Source organism: Pleurodeles waltl, chromosome 3_1 (assembly GCF_031143425.1).
Source record: "Pleurodeles waltl isolate 20211129_DDA chromosome 3_1, aPleWal1.hap1.20221129, whole genome shotgun sequence".
Taxonomy (NCBI): domain Eukaryota; kingdom Metazoa; phylum Chordata; class Amphibia; order Caudata; family Salamandridae; genus Pleurodeles; species Pleurodeles waltl.
Genome location: NC_090440.1, coordinates 1943948322 through 1943962378, shown reverse-complemented (window position 1 = coordinate 1943962378; position 14057 = coordinate 1943948322). Strand labels below are relative to the sequence as shown.

Genomic DNA, 14057 nt, shown 5'->3' with positions numbered 1-14057 from the left:
CTCCTCTGTCAGCAAGTGAGGTCACGAGACAGCGGCCTCCAAGACCCCGCAGTCAGCACTCTTTCGTCGCATAACAAAGAGGCGGACATGGCACGTGTGGCTGAGTCTTTTGTGTTCCGCTACCAGGCCGAGTGAATACAAAGCAATCCTCGTTGTCAGCTCCGGACGCGGGTCTGCAGAGCCCGGGGCCTCTCGAACTAGCCTTTGTCCCGGCTGGACCCCTGAATCGGACCCCCTGCCGCCTCCTCCCCGAGAGGAACAAGCAAAGGTACCGTGTAAGCAGCTTTGGGAACTATAAAAGCGCTTGGCCGAAATTCTTTGGGTATAAGTTCCTACGTTCCATCCCTCTGGTCGGTCGTGTCGAGAGCCACGTTCACTGTAAGTGACATTTACAGTTTTTTTAATAGTGGAAACCTGGGCGGGTGAATGGGGGTTGTGTCTGAACATAATCTCAGGGCCCCTTTGGGAGGAACTAGGTGCATGGCTATCAATAGTGCAACAGGTGCAGTGGCACTGGGGGCCTTGAGCACGACGGGCCCACTCCACACCGGTTAGTGGGGGGAGTACTTTTACAAAACCAGGGAGGGGAGAGTGGCCCAGTTTCTCTGCTGGCATTGGGTCCCACTGAATCCCGCCAACACCATGGGATAGAAACGTCCTTTTGCTGTGGCGGAAAAATAATCTTGAGAAGGCAAATAATGCTAGTGTTTCGACCTTTCTAATGTAAACCGGGGACTCTGTTATTATGTGGCATTGGAGGACCACTTTAAGTGACACAGTTGACAAAGTCATGCAGCAAGAAATAGCACATTAAGTAGTTTATATTGACAGTGTTGTATCATTATTTTGGTTTTGTAACAATTTTTAATACTGTTTGGGAAAGTTGTACCTCGGTAGTACTAGTTAACACCTGAACAGAGCCATCTGCCACTCAATGGTGAGTAGTTAACCTTGGGAAAGAGCCTTCCAGTGTGCAGAACAAACAGGGGAGTTTAGTTTTAGTAATTTATGAACCATGTGAGCTAAGAACACATTTTGGGTGAAATATGCAAATCATGCAGGAACTGGGTGAATATGTGGCGAATGTGGCAGTTCCTTAGTTATGCAGAAAAGGCCCTGGCTTCAGAATTGTATTAGCTCAGTGCCTGACCTTAGCCATGAGATGTGGTGAGTAAGAGATGGAGAGAGAGGGGAGGCGAGTGCTTGAGGACAAGTCCAGCAATACTGCGATATATATGGGGGGAAATACACCATAATTAAAGAAGGGGAGGTACAGTTAGTGCGATATAGAAACGGATGCATTGATTGACGTAAGGGAGATACCCACTGATTCTCATGAAGGAGAAGATGCATGATTGTGATTTTAAAAAACATGTCCAGTAATTGGGGTAAAGGAGAATTTGCAGTTGTTGCGATCAAGAGAAAGGCACAGTGAAATCCATTGAGGAAAGATACAGCGATTTTCGTAGATATGAACATGCAGTGATTGTGGGCGGGAAAACACCACTATGGCTGTGAACACGGGGACTTTACAGTGACACTAATAATGGCGAAGGGAGGCGCGCGGTGTCTTTAACAAAGAAGCAGTGATGCTGACAAAGGACCGGGCTTTAATTGTGACAAAGGGAAGGAAATGCCGCTCTGATTGTATTGAAGAGAAGGGAAGGGTGCAGTGGTTTGTAGCAAAGGACGAGAGATCGCATTATTCCACTGCAGAGACCGATGAAAGGTTTGTGATACCTGTGCACATAGGCACAGTACTTGTGGTTCAGAGTATTGGTGATAGAATAATGTACTGAAAGCGATACACATGATTTGTGGTTATTTTAATTAGTTTATTCAGTGAAGTCATCAGGTAGGACACGATACACGACGTAGTGCCGCTATCACAGTATAGATTTCAACGTCAACCACAGCTACACTGCGCCGAGAGATCTTACATTTTTCTATAAATGTGCATGTTTTTCTTTGGCAGTTGCCGAAATGTCTCACAGTGGAGCTCAGGGCAGCGTTGGCAGCCACTCTACCCTCGCCAAGCACAACTTCAAGGTAAGTCCATGCCTGGTGCGAACCCCTGGTGCAGTAATGATGATTGCGTTGTCCCTTTAAACTGAACACAGCATTAGAAATGATAGAGTTATACATATTCAACTTTATAGAACTTCTTTACAAACCTTGGAAGTTTGGAGAAGGTGTTTTTCCATGTCGGAGGCTAGGCCTTTGACCTGTAATTTCTACACTGTCAAACCTCACCTCATTAAATCAGCAATATTCCTATGCTGTCATGGTTGTGGCACTTTCACAGCACTTTCTTCGAGCGCATACATAATGTGTGCCTAGAGTACGAAAGCACCGTGGGGCCACACAAATGATGGAAATGTGGCATGAAAATACATATATCCAAACATGTTGCTTCCCTGTGGTGGTGGGTTCTGCTATCCCCTTTCAGAAATTGATGTCTCCACCTTCCGCCCAACTACTTTCATTTATGAAACTATTCAAAAGCCTCGAGCTAAAAGTAGCAAATCCAACGTGGCTTCTGAGTCAAATATTCGATTCCTGGAATGCTTCCCGGTGACAGTGGGTATTTTATGCAGTATAGTGTGGAAAGAGAACAGCATGTTTAGATGTATGATGTTAAATGGTAGACTGACACCTTAGAGAGCTCTGCTTGCTTATCACTTTACTGCATCCCTCTTTGAACTCATCCATCTCGCTGACAGGGTCTCTGTGTCACCACCTCACTTTTTTCTGTCTCTCCCTGGCACTGTTCCTCCTTGATGTTGCCTTTCTCTTACTCCATCTTTTTCTGTTTCCAGCCCCCCAAGGACCTGTCGGCTTGCTTCCTGACCAACCCTCCCTGATCCCTTCTCCCCCTTATTTCTATTCCTCATTCACCATTTCTACTCGACTTCCTTGCTTTCCAACAGGCCTCTTCAATACCCCATCTCCAAATGTCCAAGATTCTGTATCTCCATAACCTTTCACTCTCCTGAAGTCTGTCTCTCTCTTACTAAATTGTTACTCAAACCCTGACTCATGCTAACAGGTTTATCCTTAACCTTTTTGTCCCTGACCCCATTTCTCATGGACCCTACCCTGACTCATTCTCAGTCTCTTCCAGACCCCATCTGTCTACCATTGAAATACTTTGATGTGAAAGACTATTGGGGATGTTGGGAGTAGAAGGAGTCCAGAGTAATCCAGTTTTCACTTCCAGGTCTTCTGCTATGAGTACGAGAACTTCCAGGGAAGGAAGACTGAGTTCACCACTGAGTGCCGGAACATGGGTGACCGAGGTCTTGATCAAGTGAAATCCATCCGCGTGGAGTGTGGCCCGTAAGTGTTTGTTTTCTGTAGGTAACACGCATCCTCACATGTCAGGCTATTTTATATCAATAATGGGATGGTCTATAAGAGGTTGAGCCATCACCCATGAAAGGACTAACAGGTGCCCAAAAGTAGTCTTGTCAGATAGAGAAGTGGTTTCTTACTTTGTATAGCTGTAAACGATCATTATAATGACAATAAGACCTTATTTTGAATTGAGGGTTGCCAATTCTGCTATTGCTCAAGTCTATATTTAATTATTTATGTATTTGTTAGTGGGCTCTCACTCGGCACCTTGCAGCCATTTTGTAGCTCTTAAATTTAAGGTATATTGGCTCAAATGCTACGTTTCTTCTCTCAGGTTTTTCTAGGTCAGCAAATGATTGTGGGTCTTGGGTTCAAAACTATCTCAATGTATTCTCAAACTTTATATGGGTAAGAAGCAAGCAGAGACATTGAACTGGGCATGTAATCCGAGTGCCTAGCAGGCCACCTTTGTTTGGCAGAACTGATGCTGCAGGTTGAACAGTGTGACAAGTTAATGTGCTAGATAGCTAGTAATCATTCAGGCTTGTAACTCTTTTAGTCTTCAGAGTGTGCATAAGACCCTGGGATGCCAGGGTTAAATTATAGGCCCTGATTTAAGAGGGCCTAGCGCCACTTTAGTGCCGCCTTAGCAGAATTTATTTTATGCTAAGGCGGCGCTAAGGTGGTGCTAAGGTGACCTTTTCACCACGCCATATTGCATGCATTGCATCACTTTGTAACCTCTTGCGCAACGTTATGCCTGTACTAGGCATAATGTATGTAAGGGGGGCATTCTCCCATTAGGGGTGTGTGAAAAAATGGCGCAAAGAAATCTAAGAGATTTCTTTGCAGTATTTTTTCGGCACTTTTAACGCAGGCATTAAAAGGGGGCACACCATTGTTTACAATGGGCCCCTATGTACTGTTCAGGGTTAGCGGCAAATTTTGGACCCTAACTCTGAACAGTACATCAACAGCGTCAGAAATTCTGACGCTATTGCCCCTTACCCTGCGCCATGGTGTGCTGTGTTTAAAATATGGCCACACATGGTGGCGGTAGGGGGGCTCAAGGGGCCGCAAGAAAAGTGAAGTTACATGTAATGTAGCACCACTTTTCATAAATCTGGCCCATAGTCTCTGAAGGAATCAGTTACCGCTTGTTAATCAGTTTCAGTCTCTGTGCATCCCAAACCCTCACCCCATATTGAGTTGTTGGTCACTCATTATTAAAGAAAGGGCAAACAGCAGTGTGAGACGACAACCCTGATTGGGAGCTGTATTTCCCATGATTGCAGCTGTTGCTCTCTACTGAGGGAATTCTTCAGTGAGATGCATGCCTTCCTACAGATAAAGAAATGGACGAAAAGTCACACCCAGTGCTTAGCTTGAGCCAGTGGTTGCTGGTGGGTCCCACACGCACTGATTTTATTTTCCCACATCAGACATTTCCAGAGTGCTAGAGAGGGAAAAACATACAGAGGGAAAAGAATGAAAAAAATAAAAACCATCACAGAAGGAGAAAGAAAGGACCTCTGAGAGTGGGATAGAAGGCAAGGAGTGCCTGGTAGTCAATTAAAGAAGCATGAGGTGAATTACAGATGGTATGCAGCCTTGGTATTCATGTAGTAGCACCTGCCATAGGCCTCTGGGCCGTTGTGGGCAGCGGCGCTCATTCTTTTACAAATTCTGCACTGGTCACACCTTTGTACTCGTATAAGGTTAAACTTTGCATTCTCCTTCTAGACATGTAAGAAGCACTACTGCTACTTATAAATACTGGCCAAAGTTGTAATTTTGAAATCTGAAATGCATCTATCTATAAAAAAGAGGTAGTAAGCTTATCAATTAATGGGTTTCATAAATGGGAATGAAAGGGAGTTTCCAGTTCCTGAGGCGAGATGCCCTTTTGTTTTCACAAGAAATACAAGCACGAAAAAAACAAAATGGATTCAATTTTGAAAGTCTAAAGAAGAGAAGAATACGAATTTAAAGAAGAGAAGAATACACATTGATTTTAATTGTAAAAAAGCATGTGGGGGATCATTGCGAAATGTAGTCAGGGTGCAGGGTTTAAGTGGCAAATTTAATTGGTTTCTGGTTTTCTGCCCCAAACTCATGGCTTTTTACTCAGTGTAATATGTTTTTTCTGTTACAGCTGGGTGGCTTTTGAACAGAAGGATTTTGGGGGTGAAATGTTTATCTTGGAGAAAGGAGAATATCCCCGTTGGGATTCCTGGTCCAACAGCTTTCGGGCTGACAGGATCATGTCTATCCGACCCATACGCATGGTAAGCTGCGTCTGTTACTCTTTATTCAGATCCTTCCAGTTTTAGTCACAGGTAGTAATGACCACAGACTCTTAGTTTCACATCCATAGGCATTATCTAAACAAAGAAGTAAGCTCATGTGGCTCTCTGATGCAATGTCCTCTCTTGGCTCCTGCCAAGGTTTGTGTCATTTTGAAGCTCCTCGCCACCCCCACAAAAATACCTAGTCACATTTAACAATGTGTCAAGGACAGGACAGCTTTCCAGCATACCAAAGCTAAAGTGCAGTCCAACTCCCAAAATCTCCAGTGGTTCCCCTATTTTTCCACCTCCACCACAGATGACCGGTAATTCTGCTATGTTTCTCCAGATACCTGGAACATACTGTATATGGAACTGTAAGAAAAACCCAACCAAATCCACCCAACCTAATCAGTCCAACCAAGACTAATCCAATATAATATCATCCAAATGTAGTCAACCCTACAAATCAACCATAAACAAGAAAATCCAAACCATTGTAACCAAACCCAATCCAGCCTACGCCAATCTAACCTATTTCAAACCAACACAAATCAATCCCCACTGACTCAAATCCAAATCAACCCTATCAAAGATATCCCAGCCCACTGTGATCCAACCTATTTCGCTCCATTCCATTCTAGGCCTTCAAGAAATACCTCAGACCCCACCTGTACCACCCAAACCAGAATAGATCAACAGGGACCATATTATGACATTGTGCCCAGGGAGCGCAATAGTCATGTGCACCCGCTTTGTGCACTCCCGGGGCACAATGGTGTTACAGAAGGGGCTGCAGAAGCTTTTGTATCCACTTCTGTAATATTGATAGTGCTGGAGAACATGTAGTGCCAGAGCCATCATGAAAGGGGGTTCACTCATCTGTATAGGGAATGGCCTGTGCAAATGACGGAATCACTATGCCTCTGCACCTGATTTTATTAGGGACGCGGGCGCAGAGGCAAACATGCCCATAGGAGGCACACAAAGTGCACCACAAAGAGGTGGCACACTTTCAGAGCACTTCCTGTAGACAGACCTCTGGTGGAGAGAAAAGCTGTCCCATGACCTCCCCTTGCAGACGGGTGCAGTGACTCACTGTAACTGCCTGCAAGGTGGTCTCTTCCCTCTTCAAAGTTTAGGTGGCATACTGCCTGCACTGTGAAACACAGAGCAACTATGAAGCAGCTGGTCTGTATTTCACTTGAATGCGCCAAGTTCATGGCTGCCCTGGGGGTAGCGCATTCTTTGTAATAGGGTGCACAGCCCATGTTTGTGCCTGGCACACCTTTTGAAAGCTGTACTCTGGCACAAACAGAGAAAGTGTGCCGGCATCCATAATACAGCCCCAGGAGTGTAGAATGCATTCACACACAAAGATCCCTTTTGCCCCAGCAGGGTTAAAGGAATGCGTATAACATCATCTGACTTCACAGGGAAGAAAACTGGTAAAATAGGGAATATTTTTACAAGTACATGAACAATGAAATGCATGTATGGTGGTGGAGCAGGTATCAATGCTGTTATTAATGTTCACACCTTTCCTTTTGCTCAATGCCACAGGACAGCAAGGATTACAAGATCTGCATGTTTGAAAGCCCCAACTTTGAAGGCAGGAAAATGGAGGTTTGCGATGAGGATATTCCCAGCCTATGGTCGTATGGATTCCAAGACCGAGTTGCTAGCCTCCAAGTTCTAGGGGGAACGTAAGTTCTATAAATTTTTCTGGGGATGAAGAATAGGGGTAAACTTAAGAAAACTCACAATGGTGGTGCTGATAAGATCTGGGAGGACATCAATGTAGTAATGTGAGGCATTTCTAAAATGAGCCAGTTGTGAGTAAAGAAATAGGGAAGCTGAGCAAGTGGTTGCAAGCCTGGGAGTAGGACTGAGTCACTGTTTGAAAAGCCCCTACAGCAGTATCCATTTTCAAGAGGCAATATCCTCTTAGGGATTTAAGAGAAAGTATAGAAGATGAGGGTGTTTCATATGGAAGTGCTACAGTATACTTACCAGGGACAGGTATGTATCTATTGCACACAGAGAACATGCATGATAGTGTTAATGAATGCACTTTTTAGGGACAGATTAAGCACCTTTTGAAAATTATGCACTCCGAAGGAGCACAATAAAGCCACAGGGACCACACTTACATTTTTGACAGGGGTTAGGTAAATACCTACTGTACACTGTGTATACCCAAAAGGACTTGAGCAGTGAGTCATTTAGAAAAAATGTATAGGGTCCCTCTCTAAAGGGCAAATATAGGGTCAAGAGTACGTAATTTCAGAGGAAAAGAAGTTCTGATACACAAAGTTTAGGGGTAGTAATGCTATGGACTGAAGGCTGCTCTTTCAAGTAGAAATACAAGAAAGTATTTATTTTATGCATGTTTCTCCTGTATAACATTTTAGATTTTTCTATATCAGGGTCATAAAACATAGGCCAGATGTCCTACGATACTAGTGACAAAAGTGGTCAGAAATTGCAAATCTACATTTTACGACCTGTATCTTTTTATGCAAATGATCTACGTACTAATCGGTTGGTTCACAAAATACCAAACATTAGCGGGTTGCAGACCTTCCTGCCTAATGAATATTGATTTGGCAGGTCACATTTTGTGACTTACTATAATTTGATACAGTCACTGACATGATGACCTGCAAGGATCAGAAAGCCACAATCCCTCCATTTGCTTTTCAAAATTGGAAAGTTTTTTTTAACATAGCCCGGTTTCTTTAGAGGAAACGGTGGTGCCTCTAAAAAAAAACAATTTTGAAAATGAGATTTGGCAGTGGTCGTATGGCTCACTGTCTAGTACCCCCAGAAACTGCCACCCTGTTTCACAAAGACATTATGGGCCTCATTACAAGTGTGAAGGTCTTCAGACCGCCACAATCACGGTGGCGGTTAGAACCGCTGCTGCTGAGGCGATCCGACCGCCACATTAAAACCCTGGCAGTCAGACTGCCAGGGAACTGCCAGCACCGACAGGATCCATGATCCTGGCTGCCTGGCGGTAGCAGAAATCGCAATCCACCAGGGCAGTGCTGCATGCAGCGCTGCTCTGTGGATTACGACCTTGTTCTCTGCTAGTCTCTTCTTGCGGTAACACTGCTATGAAAAGGCTGGCAGAGAACAGGTTCAGGGGCCACAGGAGGGCCCCAGCACTGGCATGGGTGGTGCAGGGGCCCCCCTGCCCAGCACCCTTGCGGTGTTCACTGTATGCTTTGCAGATTGTGAACATTGCGAGGGTGCTGGTGCACTCTGGGGGCTACAGCATTGCCACCGGCTCAATTACAAACCAGAGACAATGCTGTAGCTTGTTTCCTGCTAGGCCGGTGGAAGGAAACCGAGGTTTTCCCCCGCCGCCCTAGCAGGAAACTCTTGATTACTCCAGTGGAGTGGTCATCACTAGGGCTGTAGCCACCTTGTCGGAGTATGGTGGATGGGCTTTCCTGTCCACCAAACTCTTAATTAGGCCCTAAGGGTGTAAAGGGGACCCCTTCCCTTTTGCAAATGAGGTTTCACCCCAAATTGGGAGTCAGTAGCTCAACAGTGTTTGCAACCAGAATTCTGGTTGCAAACCAGTTGTACATAGGGTACCGAATGACAATTTGAAAGGGATGCCCAAAACACACCACTTCCAAATTGCGATTCAGTATACATTTCTAAACCAATTTTAGGAGTAGCAACACTTTGCCAACAGTGCTTAATTTGAAAAATAATAAGTACAAGTGTCTAATGCTTGTGTTTGAAGTCTGCGACCACCGGTGTGGGAAGTTGGTGTTACCCGGCTGTCTAGCCCTTTATTCCATTCTAGAAGGTTATTTTTCATCTGCTTTCTCCTTTGCCAGTTTTCACAACAGTGTCTTCCTTTTTGCAACTTTTTCTGACTTTCTTTTTTCTTGCTATAGTTCAGACTTTGATGTTTAAAAATAAGTGCAGTTCCCCAAAATGAGTGCCTGCAACAACCATCTCCAATTAAGCACTGTTTACGATTAGTAAAATGGGTCGGGCACATTCCAAATAGCTTCTTAGCAATTGTGAACCTTTTGATTTTTTACAAATCAGTGGGTATCAGGCAGCTAAAAAGTTTAGTACATCTGGATCATACTCCAGTTTACAGAGTAATTTACAGAGCAGCCCTAAGGGAATGGGAGGAGTACCAGTCTGGCTACATAAACGTTTAGAAAACGGATTTGAAAAGATTAGGAAATGACGGATGTGGTGTGCTGCCTGTAGGGAGTGCGGGATAAGGGATACAGCAGGGACCATGGGTCTTCTACAGTATAGCAGGTGGAGGCAGAAACCTAGGCCCATTATTATACTTTTTGACACACAACTGCGCCAACGCAGTTGTGCGTCAAAAGTTTTAACGCCGTCTAACGCCATTCCAAAGCGCCATGCGGGCGCCTTATTTATTGAATGACGTTAGCCGGCGCTGCGGACTGGTGTGCGTAAAAAAAAATGACTCACACCAGGCAGCGCCGGCGTAGGGGAAAATGGAGCTTGGGCGTCAAAAAATGGGGCAAGTCAGGTCTGAGGCAAAATTTTGGCCTCAACCCAATTTGCGCAATTTTGTTTGACGCCCAACCCCCATTGAAATGACTCCTGTCTTAGCAAAGACAGGAGTCATGCCCCCTTGCCCAATGGCCATGCCCAGGAGACTTATGTCCCCTGGGCATGGTCATTGGGCATAGTGGCATGTAGGGGGGCACAAATCAGGCCCCCCTATGCCACAAAAAAAATACGAAAGAAATACTTACCTGAACTTACCTCAACTTCCCTGGGATGGGTCCCTCCATCCTTGGGTGTCCTCCTGGGGTAGGCAGGGGTGGCAGGGGGTGTCCCTGGGGGCACGGGAGGGCACCTCTGGGCTCCTTCTGAGCCCACAGGTCCCATAACGCCTGCCCTGACCCAGGTGTTAAAAAACGGCGCCCTCAGGCTGGGCGCCGTTTTTTAAGGCCTGCCCCCTCCTGTGCATCAAAATGACGTCACAGTATAAATAAGGCGCACAGGCCTTAAAGTCATTTTTTGGAAGGGAACGCCTACCTTGCATATAATTAACGCAAGGCTGGTTCCCCCTTCTAAAAAATGACGCACATGGTGGAACTTTGGCGCCCGCTGCATCGGACGTCAAAGTATAAATATGGGGCAGTGTTTGTGCCGATTGTGCGTCAAAAATTTTGACGCACATTCGGCGCAAAGAGAGTATAAATATGCCCCTTAGATCTCGTATTTCATGCGAAAAAGAAAGGCAGAGAGGGTGCTTATCAACTTCTGGGTGGCAGTAAAATGTGAGAAAACACAGTACTATGTAATATCAGTATCTCTGCATAGAGCGAGTAAGAAGGGTAGACCTTGGAGCATTTGTAATCTGTCAGTAAGTAGAAGATGCAGTATACTTCATTTCAGATGATGTGGGTTCCCTTTGTGACTATAAGTATTTCTGTAAAGTTGTATATGACAATAACAACTTCAGAAATTTCATGCAACAGAGTATCAGAGCAAAAACATAAACAACCCATATATCGTGGAGGTAAATGTATATTAGTAAATACAGATTTACAATTTTTAACTCCACATATACATACAATGAAGATGTATATAGACAAGGTACATATATGTGGAGTTTAGTACAGTACACCTAAACTTAACTATATATACTTACCTTGCGGATATGTTGGTCATAGTTATTTTTTATATATTTTTTTAGTATGATATTTAAAACTCGATACTCCTGTACCATGCCTTCCGTAACCCTGCTTTTATGTACGCATGAGCATGGCACTGAGATATAAAATGGTGCTATTTTATTCTTCTGATGACAAGTGTTGCTTGTTTTCTAAGTTTCTCTTCTTTTATTCAGGTGGGTTGGTTATCAGTATCCTGGCTACAGAGGTTACCAGTACCTCATGGAGTGTGGACCTTACAAGCACTGGAACAATTGGGGTGCCACTCAGCCCCAGATGCAGTCTATTCGGCGGGTGAAAGACAGCCAGTGGTATAAACGAGGCAACTTTGAGGCCTTCAACTAGACCTGGTGCCTATGACAAAGGCTAAGCAGCAACAAAAGGGACCTGTTTCTTTTCTTTTTTAAGCTTCCTCATTTTGTCATGGTTCAAAAGCTGGAAATGAACTTAAACTTGGAAATAAGGGAATCACCCGGTGTACCCAGAGGAGAAATGAGGACATTATATCAAAGGTTTTGACATCACTGAATGACAACACTGAGGGCTTGGGCATTTAGCTGGATCGATTGAAACTTTGTGGCACAAGTCTGGAGACAAACCTTGGAACCTTCAAGCTAGGTTTCTGAGAGAGAGATAGACAAAGACACGTTTATCTTTTTGGAGCATATACGTGCATACCATTCTAGAAATATCCAGCATGCTTTTAGAAGGTACAACCAATGCTAACACAAGCATCGGAGAACAGATATCTCCCTGGTGTCTTCCAACTTATGTACAACATCCATCACCATTCCTTTTAGATGCCATAAACAAGACAGGCTTGTCCTTGCCCTGGATGAAGTGTCAGGAATTACAATTCTGAGTTATGTTTGCTGTTGCTGTCATTTTAACCATTCACTCCCACATTGGATGTGACTCAGCGTATGCATCCTTGAAAAGCAGGACTCCCTAGAATTAATCCGTACATTTTACAATTCAGATTCATTTGCCAATGAAAGGGCAGAAGGACAACCCAGGAACAGCGTTTTTATCAATTCATTTCTCTTTCAGGGCAGAGGACACACTTTTTTCTGTGTTGTTTTTCTCAGGGAACGTTTACAATTGAGACCTCAGTGGAGAAGCCATCAGTATCTGTGCTCCTGTTCCCTGCTTCCAAACATTGGATTTCTTTACACATCTCACACGTTTTGTATCCACCAAACCCATTCACCTTTTTACAGAAATCAGCATAATAAAAACATGTCTCTTACTCTTGGTGTGGTGTCTACTTTTATTGGTAACTTCATTCACAAGAGTGCTCTCTTCGATATGATGATCTGTAGTAAGTAAAGTGCTTTGTTGATGGCAGATCTAATATATAACGAAATACACTCCTCAGGTCTGTCATTCAGGGTCAGCCGTCCTTGTCTCCCTGAAGGCAACTGCAAACAAAATGACCTCTGCATCTACAGCTTAAACACAGTCCATTCTTTCTTCATCTTTCCTTCTCTTCTGAAAGCAAAGGTTTTCTAACTTTTCCAGTCTGCATTGGTTCTTCATGGAAACTGCCTCTGTTGGTGGAGTAAAAAGACGAAATAATCTCTACATCTGTACATTTAAACCTCAAAAGTCTATTTTACTTATGCTGTCTCTGCTGGGCCTCAATCTACAATATCAGATCAGTGAGCACTTTTGTAGTTGTAGAATAGTTCACTCCCTTGACAATGTATCCTTTATTTCTTTACAAATCTCCGGCTAAGAAGGACCACTGAAGCGTCATCAGTCCATGATGCTTCTGTGTGTAATTGCTGAAAAGCACTGATCTAAGACTCCTGATCACGGGATTCTTTACTGGTCAAAAGCCCTGCAAGTGAAGTTTGTGTAGTTTGCTTCTTTCCAGAGACAGTGGTTAATTATTTCATGAATTTATAGATTCAGTTTCAGAAACATAGGGTTATCCCCTAACATGGTCTCCTTCATGAAATATGTAGGGGTGAGCGAAATTCTCATAATTTGCTTACTCGTACTTATGCAAAATTATGAGTATATATGAAACGCAAAATTGTCATTTTCGCTATATTTATTGCAACGTAATTTAACAAATTTTACATAGAAAGAATAATGTACACGTCCCGAAATTATGCAAATTACGGCAGTGTAATTTAAATTTTTCCCAGGACTAGAAATATGATAGCATGAAAGAAATGTCGGCGCTATCTTTACATTTATCAGGTGTAGGTAATTGAAGTCATTGAGGACAAAAGATAGCCAAGTGATTTGTTGAGGTTCCAGCAGCAAGACCTCCTCTTGCCATTGTAGGTGTTTTTGGAGAAACTGAGGGCCGTATTTATAGGCCCCTAGCGCCATATTTACAAGGTGGTGTTAAGCAACTTTTATGTGGCTTAACGCCACCTTGTAAATACGGCCCCTTCCCACACAGCACTGTGCGTGAGAGGGGCGTGCAATGGGTTTTGCTGTGGGCATTCCACAGCAACACCCATTGCATTTTGATGCTGCCTCAGATTTATGAAATCTCATAAGCCTGAGGCAGCGCCAAAATCTAATGCCACCCTCAGGGGCGGCGTTACCAGGGCGCAACAAGGAGGACTACTTTTATTCCTCCTCGTTTTTTGCTTTTTCTATGCGTGCTGCATTCTGCCGCATGCATACAAAATGCATAATGCCAGTAATGATTGTTTATGTGCGGGAAGGTGTCCCTTCCTGCACGTAAACA

General features: G+C 44.0%; 1 protein-coding gene across 1 annotated transcript; it reads left to right on the top strand.

Moving 5' to 3' along the window:
• Positions 1–316: 316 nt before the first annotated feature.
• LOC138285823 (beta-crystallin B1-like) lies at positions 317–12593 on the top strand. Its single transcript, XM_069226232.1, has 6 exons — positions 317–378; positions 1976–2049; positions 3221–3339; positions 5513–5645; positions 7209–7351; positions 11521–12593. The coding sequence occupies exons 2-6, from the start codon at positions 1984–1986 to the stop codon at positions 11687–11689; spliced, it is 630 nt and encodes a 209-aa protein (XP_069082333.1). The 5' UTR covers positions 317–378; positions 1976–1983; the 3' UTR covers positions 11690–12593.
• The last annotated feature ends 1464 nt before the right edge of the window (positions 12594–14057 follow it).